Source organism: Ambystoma mexicanum, chromosome 9 (genome assembly GCF_040938575.1).
Source record: "Ambystoma mexicanum isolate Mex_15411 chromosome 9, UKY_AmexF1_1, whole genome shotgun sequence".
Classification (NCBI taxonomy): Eukaryota; Metazoa; Chordata; class Amphibia; order Caudata; family Ambystomatidae; genus Ambystoma; species Ambystoma mexicanum.
Genome location: NC_090931.1, coordinates 1,508,364,612 through 1,508,380,086, shown reverse-complemented (window position 1 = coordinate 1,508,380,086; position 15,475 = coordinate 1,508,364,612). Strand labels below are relative to the sequence as shown.

Sequence of the window (15,475 nt, the reverse complement as noted above, 5' to 3'; positions counted from 1 at the left end):
AGCATGATATGTGACACAGCATGCCAGATTCTGCACCACAACAGATTTATTTATTTATTCACATTTGTAGAACGCACGGCAGCCCTTATGCATCCTGGCGCTGTTTCAGAAGATTCAAGCTTGGTTACATAACACTTTAAGAAATGAAATAACAGCTGCTGAACCATTGTGGGATATTATAAATAAAACCATTACGAACAAAATACAGCGTTTAGTTCTAATAGCTTCTCTGCGCACGCTTCGGTGATGGTGCCGCATATTCTACGCACGCTCTTGGGATTAGCGTTGCGCGTACTCATGAGTAGTGTCTCCTGCTCGGCGCGAGCTCCGGTAATTAGTGGTTCGCAGACTAGTAAATCGTGTCTCCTGATCTGTGCACACTCCGGTAATTAGTGTATCGTAGTCCGGTAATTGTGTCTCCTGATCTGCGCACACTCCGGTAATTAGTGTATCGTAGTACGGTAATTAGTGTCTCCTGATCTGCGCACGCTCCGGTAATTAGTGTATCGTAGTCTGGTAATTAGTGTCTCCTAATCTGCGCACGCTCCGGTAATTAGTGTATCGTAGTACGGTAATTGTGTCTCCTGATATGCGCACACTCCGGTAATTAGTGTATCGTAGTCCGGTAGTTAGTGTCTCCTGATCTGCGCACGCTCCAGTAATTACTGTATCGTAGTCCGGTAATTGTGTCTCCTGATATGCGCACACTCCGGTAATTAGTGTATCGTAGTCCGGTAATGAGTGTCTCCTGATCTGCGCACGCTCCGGTAATTAGTGTATCGTAGTCTGGTAATTAGTGTCTCCTGATCTGCGCACGCTCCAGTAATTAGTGTATCGTAGTCCGGTAATTGTGTCTCCTGATCTGCGCACACTCCGGTAATTAGTGTATCGTAGTCCGGTAATTGTGTCTCCTGATATGCGCACACTCCGGTAATTAGTGTATCGTAGTCCGGTAATGAGTGTCTCCTGATCTGCGCACGCTCCGGTAATTAGTGTATCGTAGTCTGGTAATTAGTGTCTCCTGATCTGCGCATGCTCTGGTGATTGATTCATTGTTTTCACTCATCAGCGGAGAGCGGTTACCCCAAGATCTCTGCGGAGAACCATAAAAGGTCACCCAGACTTCCAGCCACGATCACAGGCAGTAATCCACCCACGATCCCTGCAGCGAGAGCGACCAAAGATTAGGGCCAGAAACCCCCTTAAAATCACTGGAGTGAAGTCTAACCAAGATCACTGGGGAGAAATGCCCGGACAGGGCCCAGAAGAGGTGAGTTGACCCTGGTGAGATTTTCTTGAGGTCAGGGGTCATTGCTGCCGCACCCTTCAGCCATGCCTGGCCTTTTAGCCAACAACGCATTGGATTTTGGGAGTTTTAGTTTAACGTGTCCCATTAAATATGAGTCTATAAGGCCTAAACATCCCAGAAAGCACTGCACTGTTAGCCAAATAAACATCACTGGCTGGAGAGGACCTGTGAGCCATGGCGTCAGTGGCCACCAATGCAACGCTTATATTTGATTTTACATTTACTAAAGAGAAAGAAAGCTTGGTCCTGCTATCGGAAATACCGTGACTGATAGGAGCCTAGAGCAGAGCAATACCTTAACGAGGGGCTTTACAGTGGTAGATAGTAAGAAATGCAGCTCACACTCAGATACCAAATGCCTCACAACTACGTCTCACCTCTTTAGACTCGCCTCCATTGCCATCCTCCTTGACCTCTCTTGCCTTTGACGCTGCTGATCTGCCCACCTTCCTGCACACCCTCCCTCCCCTACCCTCCTGCACTCCCTCTCTCTCCACCGTCTCTCCCAGTCCCCACCCTCCTGCACACCCTCTCTAATCACCCTCCTACACACCCTCTCTCGCCACCTGCTCCAAATGGTCAGTCATCCCACCCTCCCACATACTATCTCACACCCTCCCTCCATCATCCCCTCTAACATGGGTCCCCTCCTACCTCTTGGAATGGTCCTACTCCACCCCAGACCTCGCCCAGGGGGGTTCCTAAGGGATCGGTTGCTGGACCCCTTTTCAAAGTTTTAGAGGAGTGGTAGATTAGGTGGGGCCACGTCAATAGAGGTTCTGCCTGCTTTTATGTAAGTACATTTCCTGGTGGTAATTTAATTTGCTGTAATGACCTTCTGGGAACGTTTTCTTTTAAGGAGGGACCGTCCACCCTCCACCCACACACCCAAGGCCACCTCTACTCTTCCCAACCTCCTGTACCCTCTACCCCTAAACATATACATACCTTTTTTTATCACCACAAAGTAATTTCGGTGAAGTGAATTACTACAATATGATTAATACGATGAAACAACAGTGTACGCTGTAGAGGTAGTGCCTGCTGAAAATATGTGTGTGCACAGAAGAGGGATCCCTGGGTTGTGAGCCATGAGAGAGAAGGACGTGGGAAGGATTTTGGTGGGGGCAGGATGGGCGAGTGGTTGGGAGTAGGGAGATGTCTTAGATCCCAGAGGAGTTGAATATTAGGCACTAGAGTGCAGTGAGAAAGGTATCTAGGCAGAGAGCTCAAGAGTGAAGAATGCGAAGGAGCAAAAGGGTTAATATTTTAGGGGGGTAGGAGAAGTTTAAATGGAGATTAGTTTTCAGAGATAGGGGGGTGTAGTGTGAAAGGTTGTAGGCCAAGAAGAGATTCTTGAAGAAGATCCCCTGGGAGATGGAGGAGCTGTGCTCTCAAGAGACAGGCTTTCTCTATCTGATCGGTAGGGGGTGATCCAATCAAGCATTACCACACTTACCCATGTTAGAGAGGCTGTACCAGAGGGAGGGGTGATGAGTAGTGCCGAAAGCAGCAGAGAGGTCAAGGCACAACAGAATCAGGGAGAGTTTGGTGTGGTAGGCGTTGGAATGCAGGTTGTGAGGGAGAAGGACCTGTGCAGAGCTCTGCATTCCCATGTTAGGGAGGGTGTGCAGGGGCAAGGGGTGCCCTGTGTAATATGAGGAGATCTAGTCAAGTGCAGAGCTCTGCATTCTCATGTTAGGGAGGGTCTGCAGGGGCGAAGGGTGCCCTGTGTAGTATGAGGAGATCCAGTCAAGTGCAGAGCTCTGCATTCTCATGTTAGGGAGGGTCTGCAGGGGCAAGGGGTGCCCTGTGTAATATGAGGAGATCTAGTCAAGTGCAGAGCTCTGCATTCTCATGTTAGGGAGGGTGTGCAAGGGCGAGGGGTGCCCTGTGTAATATGAGGAGATCCAGTCAAGTGCAGAGCTCTGCATTCCCATGTTAGGGAGGGTCTGCAGGGGCAAGGGGTGCCCTGTGTAATATGAGGAGATCTAGTCAAGTGCAGAGCTCTGCATTCCCATGTTAGGGAGGGTGTGCAAGGGCGAGGGGTGCCCTATGTAGTAGGAGGAGATCTAGTCAAGTGCAGAGCTCTGCATTCCCATGTTAGGGAGGGTCTGCAGGGGCGAGGGGTGCCCTGTGTAATATGAGGAGATCCAGTCAAGTGCAGAGCTCTGCATTCCCATGTTAGGGAGGGTGTACAGGGGCGAGGGATGACCAACAGTCTAAAGCAATAGAGAGATTAAGTAGAGTGTGGTGTGGTGAGTAGTTATGAGAAAGTTGGGGATGTAAGTGAGTGCTGTTTTCTCTGAGTGACTTCTGCAGAAAACCAGATCGGAGGGAACGATAGTGTCTGTTAGACTCCAGATAGTCCATCATTTGGAAAAGGTAGATGGGCCAATTGTCGGCAGGGTTATTTGGGTCAGCAGTCTGGTATCTTCTTGTGGCCTAGGACAAGGGCATATTTGTAGCAGGCAGGGGAAAAACCCAGAGGTCAGACCAGTTTAAATAGAGCATAGAAGTAGAGGCAAGTTAATGGTACACAGATCTTGATTGAGCCAGTCAGATAGCACAGCAAGTAGAGTGCTCGCTTTGACATTTGTGTAGAGCCTGACGACGCAGGTTTGATTCCCGGCAGGGACAAACTCAGCGTTTCATCCTTCCAAGGTCGATAGATGAGCACCACACACCGTGGGTACCTCAGATACCTTAGGGTTCATAGCGCTGTATAATTGCAAATAATTTTTGTCTGAGGGGCAACAGGTCCACTGGAGCATAAGGCGTGTTGATAGCCTGAAGGATGAATGCTAATTCAGATGGGATAGGTGGAGAGAGTCATAGAGGACAATAAAGAAGGCACTTGGGGTGGAAAGGAATGAGGGAGGAAGAGGGCGGTCAGAATATCTCTTACTTTGGGGATTTCTTCAATGAAATAGGCAGATCTGTTTGCTGAGAGAGGGGGAGGTGGAGTGTGCAAGGCCTGCAGGGCAAAGGAGGATTTCCAAGCATTTGAGTGGAGAGAAGAAATTAGGTTGTTATAGTAACTGCACTTTGCTGAGCTCAGGGCAGTGGAGGAAGTAATAAGGGATTCCTTATAGAAAGCAAGGAGGGCAGGAGAGCGGACTTACGCCAGCGTTGCAGATGGCGTTGCAGGGTCATCCTCAGCTGGTGGATTAGATTAGTGATCCAAGGTGCAGAGTGAGAGAGGGTGAGCAGGGTAGTGATACTCAAAGGGAGAGGTGATGAGGGCAGGGCAACCTATTGTATATGAAGTCTGGCTTAAGCCGTTATTGTTCTTGTGACGGTGGCATAGCTCTTAGGAACTGATTTGGCAAGGGCAGCATTGTGGGACTGTGAGCATGCTGAGAAATGTGAACAGACGTGGCTCCTGTGGGATCAAGGATATTTCTTAATTGGACAGTTACGTGAACATTAGGGTTGTATAAAGGCCTACTGAAAGGGTAAACATCAATAATCAATGCTAACTGCTTGATACAGTGTCAAGGATGGGCAAACACAAAGTGGGTTCTCCCGGTGTGCCCAACACCTTGGAATGATTGTTACAATTAACATAAAAAGTCTCAAACCTATTCTTAACAAGTCGTTGTCCCTCCATATAGTGATGCCCTAATTTATCCAACAGAATCCAAAAAGTTTTGTCAACAGAAAAGTTCAACATATTTTAAACAAAACAAGTTTATTTAGCATCTTGGGTGGCCCTATACTTGTAATATAAATGCTTTAAATCCTGGCAAAGAAAATAATCAACAAGCTTAGTCTATCAATGTCTCACCCTCATCTAAAAATAAACACAAAAGATGATTCTTTGGGACCCCTCCTCGGGGAATTGGTCACAAAGCTGACTTCTCCATGGTCTCTTCTCTTCTGCTCTAGACACCCTCATGGTCTTTCTCTCCACCTGTCCACCCCATGGTCTCTCCTCCTCTGCTCTAGCCAGACCCATGGTCTTTCTCTTCACATGACCTCTCCAGTCTCTCCTCTTCTGCTCCCTGTGGTCTTTCTCTTCTCCTGACCCCTCCACGGTCTCTCCTTTTCTGCTTTAGACATCCCCATGGTCTTTCTCTTCTGCTGACCTCTCCATGGTCTCTCCTCTTCTGCTCTAGACATCCACATGGTCTTTCTCTTCTCCAGACCTTTCCATGGCCTTTGTCCTCTTCCAGGGACCCATTCATGGTCTGTCTCTTGTCCACTGCTTTCCACTCGCTTTCTCTTTTGCCAGATCTCTCCAAGGTCTTTCTCTTTTTCTGATCTTTCTTCTTCTTCCAGACCGATTTCCAGTGTGGCAACCCAGCTGGTGGCTCTAGCTCGTGCCCACTACTGTTCCTCTCTTGCCTTATATCTGGCAGAGCTTCTTCTGTTTGGCTGTCAGCGGGTGGGCTGCCAGATCACAGGTAGAGGCCTCCCTGTTTACCTAGGGAGCGGCGAGTAGCTTATCTGCTTCCTGCAGCCACTTTCATACCCATGGAGAGACGGGTGTCTTTGGAAGCTGGTTTGGGATTAGTGTTGACATTGGGTGATTTTTCTTTGGTTCCTTGATTTTGCCCCTCCTTCATTGCCCACCCCCATTATGCAATCATTATTATCCCCTTCAAATTGGTTAAGAGGTGTATATTAATGTTCTTATTCTTGATTGCCAGTTCTGCGGCTTTAAGTGTTCCTCATGACATCAGCGCCATAGTGAAATAGCCTGTATTTATTTGTGGCTCATTGGTGTTCCACTTATGCCTGTGTTCTCTGGACAAGTGGGGTCATGTGCTCACCGGACTGCACGGTTTACAGGTGGGGTGGTCTAAAATCTAAGCAGGTGTGCTGGTTCTGTTAAATGCTCATGGCTAGGAGTGAACTCTACTCAGTGATCTATTCTGGTCTAAGACAGTGGCTGCAAAATGTGTGAAAGGTCGTTGAAATATCCTTCCATTGGCTGCCCATTCAGGCAAGTGGCAAAGGGAGGCTGAAAAGAAATGTTTTTATGGATCCGAATTTAAATAAACAATTTATTGTTTGCTGTTTTTATGCCTCTGGTACAACGTCATAAGAAAATATTGGTTAGACGTTCTTTTGAAGTTGACGGGAGTTAGGACTTAAAGGGCTGCAGTAGAATACCTTCTCTGTGTTGTGTGTTTTCGAGCTCAGAGCAATGCAGCAGGCCTGCAGCAGCCTTAAAATCAGTGATCGGGACTACCGTCCAAAAATGAAATATGAGATTGGTAGCGACAAAAGAATTAATTAACTGGCCAGTAGCAACCAGTTCTAAAGTTCTGCAACCAGTTGTAAAGTTCCAAAGAACGGTAACAACTAAAATATGAAATACTAGTGGTAGTAACCAAACAAATAAAATCCTTTTGAGCAAATATTTAAATAGCAGGTAGGCAGTGCTCGCCATGCAGCATTATAGGCCAGTAATATTAAAAAAATAACAGGCCCAAAGTCTCTAAAAATAAAAATGAAATGACATGCCGGTAGCGAGTGAACTGGAGACTTCCAGTCCTTTAAGATGAGTAGCAATACCCTTGAGATGGATGGGGATGCATATTTTAATCAAACATCAATAATTCAGACGACACAAATAGTTTAGCAAAAGGTTCGTCTGTTTTAATGTAAGTAAGTAAAACGGCCAGTACAACGAACATCAGCAATCGCTCGATACTCAACTCTCTCTTCATTTAAGAAAAAAACATATTTTTTATAGACCAAATGTGTCACTACTGATGTGTAGACCTACGTCAGTGCCAACATCCTCCTACGCAGCAAGCTTCTATCAGGAAGCGGGATTGGCTCTAAGTGAACTACTAAGTTATTTTTATTTTTTTATTTTGGGTTTGATTGTGACAAGACAGTTTTTACAAATAGGACGACTGTGTGCTTCTTGATTGGGCTTTGTGATCTGTCTTCTTGATTTTATTCTTATGTGATTGTATTTGTGGCTTTTCTTTCGAGGTCGAGACTATGCAAGAGTTTGGCTCTGGCTGTGGTCAGGGATGAGTTGCCTCCGCTCATCATCCCGTTCCACCAGGCTTCTGCATTTAATGTCAGGTGGTTATGCCTGTGTGGTTGGAGGGATAGGAGCCTAGGGTGTGCAGTCCCTGGGCATAGCAAAAGGAGATGTCGCACCGTTTCAGTAAGGTTTGAGTTTTTGCAGAAGCGACATGTATTGCACTTAGATTGTTTTCCAAAGCACAGGACTTCATTCGTTTTCAGAACGTTGAGGCGAGCGTGTTCGAAGTGCTTTATCCGGAAACTTCTTTAGATATTTTCGGACCTCATTCACTTTTTGCGTGTCCAATGTCAGATGTGCAGTTGATTATTACTCCTTTGCTCTGTCTAGTGTCACAATCCAGTCCCAAATTTTCTGTTTTTCTTTGACTTTATCCGGGATATATTGAAGATCCCATTGGGAACTTCCAATTTTTTCCACCAGGTCTAGTCGGCTTTTAAACCAGGCTGTCATCATCCGACTATTTCCCCAGGTCATTTCTTTATGGAGTATGTCGAGTTTTTGGACTTGGCTTTCTTAAGATGTTTCCCAGGAAAAGCATACTGTTCCTCTCGACCACCGATTTTATCAATGCCAAACACAGTTCTCTTCTCTTCGGATAACAGCCATGGGAGTCGAGCTTGGTCATTTCAAGCATTGCGCCAAAATAGACCTTCGAGTTTTATCCAGAGTGCGGGCGATAGTTGAGGCATTGCCTCGGCACCGTATGTTATTGCCGGGGTGGCTTTCGCTTTGAAAAAGTTTATCACTGGTAATAATGAAAATTTACCAAACTTTCTTTCCAAAAATCGCTGCTTGAACTGCAAGTGTTTTTGTTGGAATAGCCCAGTCACAAGGAACGTGTTTCACCATTTTCTTTGCACTTGCTGTTGGCTGTTTGAACAAGTCAGTGTAGTGCGTTTCCCACGTTTCCTCACTGATGGTGCTTAAAATTGTTGTATCTGTGGATATTGTTGTTTAACAATGGACCAAAAGTCTTTGGAATTTCTGTTGCAAATGGCACCTAACAGTGTTTCCGCATCCAGTTGATAAACTCTGGAAGTCTTTAGCCAGTTTTTGTAGCTTTTCCTCAGTTCCACAGCACAAGCTACATTTTCTAGGGAAGAATGCGTTTTAGCATGTCTTGAGGCTTTTCTCAAGCTTGCTTTCCTTACCCTTAGTTCCTCATTGCGTCTGTGAAGATGCGTGTTTCCTATGCCTCTTCTTGTTGGCCTATGTAGTAAATGCGGGGCGATGAGCGGGCAGTAATCCAGGTTTGTTGTTCTCGAGTCTTCTGTTTCTAGAACATGGTTTCCCTTGTAAGTAGTCGTGATCAGGCTGAGTGCTTCTTTTGTCAGCTTTAGCCGAGTACCTTGCAGGTTGACTTCGACCTGGTGCAGCATTACCAGGCGTGTGTGTGTTTGAATGATGGGCATGATGCTGTTAGTAGGTCATGGTCACTTCGAGTAGTTTTGATCACTTTAAATGAGTCTATGGATGCGTATAGTTCTTTGGAGATGTAGATGTGATCAATGGTGGTCTTAAGGCCTGCATTTTCCAAAGTAGGCTCTGGCTTTGAAGATCTGTCTAGTTGGTTTAGGTTGTACAAGTCCCGAGAGTCCATAAGGTCGGCCCATGCACAACCTCTTCAGATCGATTGCACTCTATGAGGATTTAGACTTGATGTTACTGAGTTTTCTCCTATATTATCAAACGGTTATATACCACAGGTAGGGATCAAACAGACTTCTTGCTCTGTGAGCCTATAATTCCTATATACAAAAAGAAAGTCCTATGCTCTATACGGTGTCACCTTAGGTTCTTCCCATAAAAATGGAATTTATTATCACTAAATTTTATTAATCACTAATCATCAAAATTCATAAAACAATCATAAAAACGATCAACATACATAAAACACATACATCATGTTAAAACAACACAAGTAGAAGCACCATGCGTGAGTACATTGCAGTAATTTATCAAGGATCTCAAATGTGTATAACAAATAACACCCTGATTCCCATGCCTCACTATTTTCAGCCTATTTCATGTTGGTATATTTAAAAAAAAAACCGACTTGTACAAGTTTCTGTCCTTAATATAAAACAATGTAGGACATTCTTCAGGGGAATGTGTCTTGTGCCGATATTAAAAATCTTCTCTGGTTGGAGGGAGTACCCTGTTAATCAAAAAAGACACCCTATTAGTAATTAATTATAACGTATACATCTCTAATGACATCTAAATACGCCCTTATCCCAAAAAGGGTGTTGCAGTATGTTCCTTATTACATACCTCTCTTTCCTAGTAGTAGCTCTTGGACCTTTTCTGGTTCCTTATGCAGATTCCCAATTTCTTCAGGGAATTCTTGCGTGTCCTCTTCTCTTCTCTAAACTAGTTCACAATTATGACATATTATTACCCTAAACCATATATAACGTCCCATAAGTGACTAGAAAGCATAGGATAATCATGCTTACCAATCTGGAAGTCTCCAAAAAGTTGTTTTTCTCTAGGTTCTCTCAAATATGGACCTCAGATGTAAGTGGCCATCCTATGATACAGAGTAAAAGCGCTCTGTTGCAAAATTCCATTTAAAACTGGCAAAAGTATGTGACAGGTCAGTATATCATTAGAGAGTGAAAACACTCACTTGTAGGTCGTTATGAAGCTAGATGATGCTATTCACAGCTTCCTCCCCGTGGGATTCCTCTGGTTGAGGCAAAGAAAACGTCTTTGCTACTTTATATGGACCCAAATCTGTGGAGATACAAATGTCCGCATCCCCAGTAAATCCCCGATCTCATATAGGGTATCACAGTAAACTCTAAAACTTCCCAAGTATTTCACTTACTACGGTCGTGGAAAGGATCCTCCACCTCTTCACTATTCCAGCGTTCTCGTTCGCATTAGTCTGCACTACCGCGTAACATTCGCGGGTGTATCTCCACTCTACGCGACACGGTGACCTCACCACGCCAAACGACGTGCGTAGTGACGTGATCGCGTCGCACGGATGCGTATAAACTCCGATGCATTTGCGTCACTTCGTATTATGGGAAATGTAGTCACCTCATGGACTGAACCACGAGTCTTTTAAAGGCCACTAGATATAGTGAAACCAATACCTCACAGTGCGATACCATACTTCCTCTCATACGGGTTCTATAATGACAACCCGAACACATGTGGAACAATAGTATAGGGATCTAAGCACACACCCAATCTCACAATGAAATACAACATGTCTGGAATCATAGCGCAGCGCAAAACAAGAGCTCACAGGAGAAGAAACATTGGCTTCTATAATACAGCGTAATACAGTGGCTCATAGGACATACACATTTGCTTGTATAAGTGTAAATCACGTCCTCCTCTTGTTTCTTACTATTACAATAATTGCACGCAGTGACCCTTAGCTTGACTCTTCAAAAGACAGTTATTCATATAAGTACATCCTCTCATTTCTTACATTCACAAGTATTGCAGAAAAACAATCATTGCAGAAACCAGTAGTAACGCAACTCAATTATTCATTTTGTAATTATGTCAAGGAATACCATATCACTTAGTTTCGCCTGACTCTGGAAGGTAAACACACAGTGTTGTAATTAGGCGTTATGCCATTCCACTCCCTCCATTTAGACCACTAATGTGACTCTTTGACAAAAAAATCAGTTTTTGTTCAAGGTGCAGTAGTTTCTTGTTAATCACTGTTTGTGATTGACCTTTAATTTGTTTTAGAATGCACCACTCAAAATGGTTGCATGTGTGCTTCATTTCCATAAAATGTTTGACCATAGGAGCTTGTTCGACCTCATTCCTAATACAACTCCTATGTTCAATCATCCTAGTTCTGCATTTCCTGTTCGTTTTGCCAATGTACATGCGTTTACACTGGCATTTTCTTTTTCAACTTTATTTAATAATTATACAGAAAATAATACAACTGAGTAACAACAGAATGGGAACAAGTAAGAGATTACTCAATATAGATCAGTGCAACAAAATGCAAATTACTACTAAATTAACAGCTATTCAAAAGGAAATCCGAAAACATCCCCACCCACCTATCTCATGGCAAGACGTGGCAACACAAAACACAAAAAAACAACAACAGGACAAAACATATACCCCTACCAACTCCCCAACCTCAATATCCACAAAATAAACCAAAGCCAACATCTCATCCAAATAAATCACTGAATGACCCCATCTCTCCTCGTACTGAGTTTCCCGATGTTGTCGAATTGCCTGAGTCTTCTCATACCAAGAGAGCGTCTGCATACCAGACACCCAGTTCTCGCAATGTGGCTTCTTCCTGGATTTCCACACCTTCATTATTTGTTTTATGGCCATCAACAATGCTCTATCAATCCATTCCGAACAATCCCACATCTCCACACTTCGACTATCAGTTGAAAGGAAAATCACTGACAGAAAAGTACGAGGCAGTGTCATACTAGTTACCATATCAATGCAATCCAAAACCTCCCTCCAAAAGTCCAGCACTCTACTACACTCCCAGAGCATATGTAGATAGGTCCCTCTCGAGCCTCCACACCCCCTGCACAGATCTACATCAGCCAAGCCTCTCTCCTTCATTTTCACTGGCGTCCAATAAATACGGCCTAAAAGACGTTGGTGAATATACCTCAGATTTAAATGAACCTTGGCCCTCACCGAAGCCCTCCAGCTATTATCCCACAAGCCATCAGAAAGATCAGTTTCCAATTCAGACACCCATTTCATTTGTAACCGATCCCAGGAATTCCTCATACAGTTCTGCAAAGGCATCAACCTAACATATGTAGAAACTGCCCTAGGAGACGTAGCAAAAATCTCACAAATCTGAGGACTACCACTCAAAGGTCCGCTCAACATTTGCAATCTTTCCATCAGCAACCACTCCAAAAGCCCATATCTACCTGCCTCCCTATTATACAGACTATAACGATTAGCTAATTCTTCAAACGGAACCATCCCCCCTCCATACATCCCCTATTTTCAGAATGCCCCTGTTAGCCCAACCCCTCAAATTAAGCATTTTATTATTAATTTCTAAACCCGGGTTCAGCCAAATAGAGGCTGAATCATACAAATACAAGGATTGCCCACACCCCAGAATCCAAGTAACCAACACTGACTTAGAAATCACTAGAGTCTCCAGTTTTGTACCAGAATTCGCCAACCTCCCATACGAATATAAACAGTCCAGGGAAAAGGGATGCAGCATTTCCTTTTCCATTAAAAGCCAATATCGGTCTGATCCTTCCTCAAAGTAATAAGAAGCCTTCTTCAATAAAAATCCCCTACAATAATTCTCCAATACCGGATAACCAAAACCCCCATCTTTAACTCTACGCACCAAAATAAATCGTGGAATTTTTGGCCTATTACCTTTTTCCCATAGGAAGTCCATAAACATCCTATCAATGCTCTGGAGCACTCTTTTAGTAAATTTAAGGGGAAGTGATTGAATAAAATACAGGACCTTTGGCAACAACATCATCTTGATAGCATTGATTCTTGCCCAGATGCTTAGAGTCAATCTTTCCCATCTTTGTACACCCTTCAGCAGAATTTCTCTCAATTTGTCTACATTGTATTCCACCGTTCTCTTAATATCGCGCACCAAGTAGACTCCTAAATATTTCACCGAAACATCAGCCCATTGGCAATCCCAATCCAACAACCTCCCATTCAACGGGTTCATCTGAAGCGGGAAAACTACAGTTTTACCCCAGTTCACTTTATAGCCAGACAACTCTCCCACCTCCTGCAACATATTCCTCAATCTTGGGGTTTACGTTACACGGACATTTAATCAGGTAAATAACAGTACTTGTGTTACAATTCGTGTGTTCATTAATATTCCACATTTTTCAATTCCCAAATCTACAGCTAATGTTTTTTTTGTTTGGGCACACATTGTGCAAGTAACACAAGGATAATGGCCCACCACAGGGCCTAAACCCCATAAGGTAGTTTATTTGGAGGGCTTTTTTTTTTATACTTACGTCATTTCTCATTACCAAATTGCGAACAGTGGTGCTTTTCTTAAAGGCCACAATGGGCTTACCTACTTCCTTGGTCATGATTTTATTCCAATTTCTCGTAATAATACCCTTGATCTTGTATGACAAATTACTGAACGTGTTGACAAATACCAAAGGAGTATCTTTAGTACTTTTTTCTCTTTTGAATTTGGTGATCAAGAAGGGATTCCCGATTATTATGAAATGCTCTTTTGGCTGCTTTTCTCACCAAAGGAGCAGGATAGCCCCGGTGTACCAATTTAGTGATCAGATTATTGGCTCCATTCTCATACGATTCATTAGTACTGCTGTTCTTTTTGAAGCGTAAGAATTGCCCAAACGGAAGGTTATTCTTCACGTGCTGTGCATGTTGGCTCTTAAAGTGCAACAAAGCATTTTTATCAGTGGCTTTAGTATATGGTCTTACTAATATTACCCCATTCTGATGGTAAATACAGATATCTAAATAATTAACTTCCTGGTTACTGATATTGCTAGTAAATTTCAAATATCTGTTTTGTTGGTTCAAAGACTGTATGAAGTCGCCGGCTTCTTCTTCGTTCTTCTTCGCTCCCTCTCCAAATGACAAATACGTCATCTATATACCAGAGCCAACATAGAATATTATTCTGAAATGGATTGTGATCGTTATAGACAACAGTTTCCTCAAACATGTTTACATACAAATTAGCGACATTAGGGGCCATGGCTGACCCCATTGCCGTCCCTTCGATTTGTTTATAGAACTGTCCCATAAATTGGAAAACATTTTTTGTAGGAGCCATCCCCATGCACCATTTAATAAGAGTATCTGGGATTGATTAATTGAGATCTCCACATATCAATATGTGGTCCACGTTGTAGGCACTTATTACCTCAGTTAAGATCAGGTCAACATCGTTTATGAATTCTTTAGTTGGTTGTGCGCAGGGGTTCTAGTATATGTTTATTAATAACATAAGTTCAACCTTTGTGATCTTCGGTATCCTCCGACTTTAGTTCCATACCAAGAGGGCCGCTTGAATGAAGGTGGACGAGACCAGGCTGCGTTCTATTCTCAAGCTCCCTCCTGTATGAATTGCTATTAGGAGGCCTGATGTCAGGCGACCTTTGGTTCCTTTGAGTACAGGGGCTAATAGAGTCTCAAAACCATCTATGCTTGGGGGAAGAATGAGCCAGGTTTCTTGAAGGCTCAAGAGATCGAATTGGCCGACTTTGATCTCTACCTTGGCTTCTAACCCCCGTCAATAACTTTCCACCTATGTGAGCAGCATTCAGACTGAACAACCAGGTGCGGGTGAGCTTGTTTCGATACCAGCTTCTCACCGATTAAAAGGACACTCCATTATCGCCTTAATGTTTCAGTGTCAATTAGTGTCTGAAGTTGCCCTTGAGTCTGTACTCTTCTCTGGGATTTTTTAAGGAGTGTGGGTACTGTCTGACTTCCGTGCGTAGGTGTGATCTCCTCATGCGTCCAACTTTCTTCATCCATCACGTGACTGGACACCATGAATTGAGCCTTTCTCGTGTGTTTAACTGTATTTTCCAATAGTCCTCTGACGTCTTTGTTTATACTTGACTTTTCTTGAACAGGAGCATCTGTTCTTTTAATTGTATCTAATGTCAGCCAATTCCAGTTCTGATAAGACCTTGGCTCTTTGGTTCGTCCAGCTCATTAGATGAAATATATTCTGTTTACTTCAATTGCTTTTGTAACTGCGACACTGAATTCGAGGCTTTCCTTGTTGTTCAAGACTCCTATATACGTAATGGAAACTTAATTCTTATTCAATCCATATATATCTGAGGTATATATGTATATGTTGGCGCTTGCCGTGATCTATTTACTATAAACATTTGGCTAGCTTCATGATTGCTTTGCTGCTTGCGTTTCATTGCATCTGTACACGTTTAAACTATCTAAATATCTTCATCACATTTGTGGTATAAATTTCTCCATCTTGATCCCAAAATGTCACTTATCCTTAGTATTACTTAATTCTTCATAAATTGTCTGCCTCTCACGGCTGATTATCTTCAATCTATAGAATCGATTCAGTTTTGTATGACGTCACCATTCATCCTGGTCATTCAGTTTCTTTGTTTCATCAGGAATCGCATTCAAATGACCAT

General features: G+C 43.5%; 1 protein-coding gene across 1 annotated transcript in view; it reads left to right on the top strand.

The window, feature by feature from the left end:
- The first annotated feature begins 1,056 nt into the window (after positions 1-1,056).
- The window catches only part of LOC138489365 (zinc finger protein 551-like), a 52,338-nt gene continuing 37,919 nt past the window's right edge, over positions 1,057-15,475 (top strand). The window contains exon 1 of the mRNA XM_069617083.1: positions 1,057-1,270. Within this exon, the coding sequence (XP_069473184.1) occupies positions 1,247-1,270 (24 nt within the window). The 5' untranslated portion in view covers positions 1,057-1,246. The remainder of the gene's footprint in view (positions 1,271-15,475) is intronic.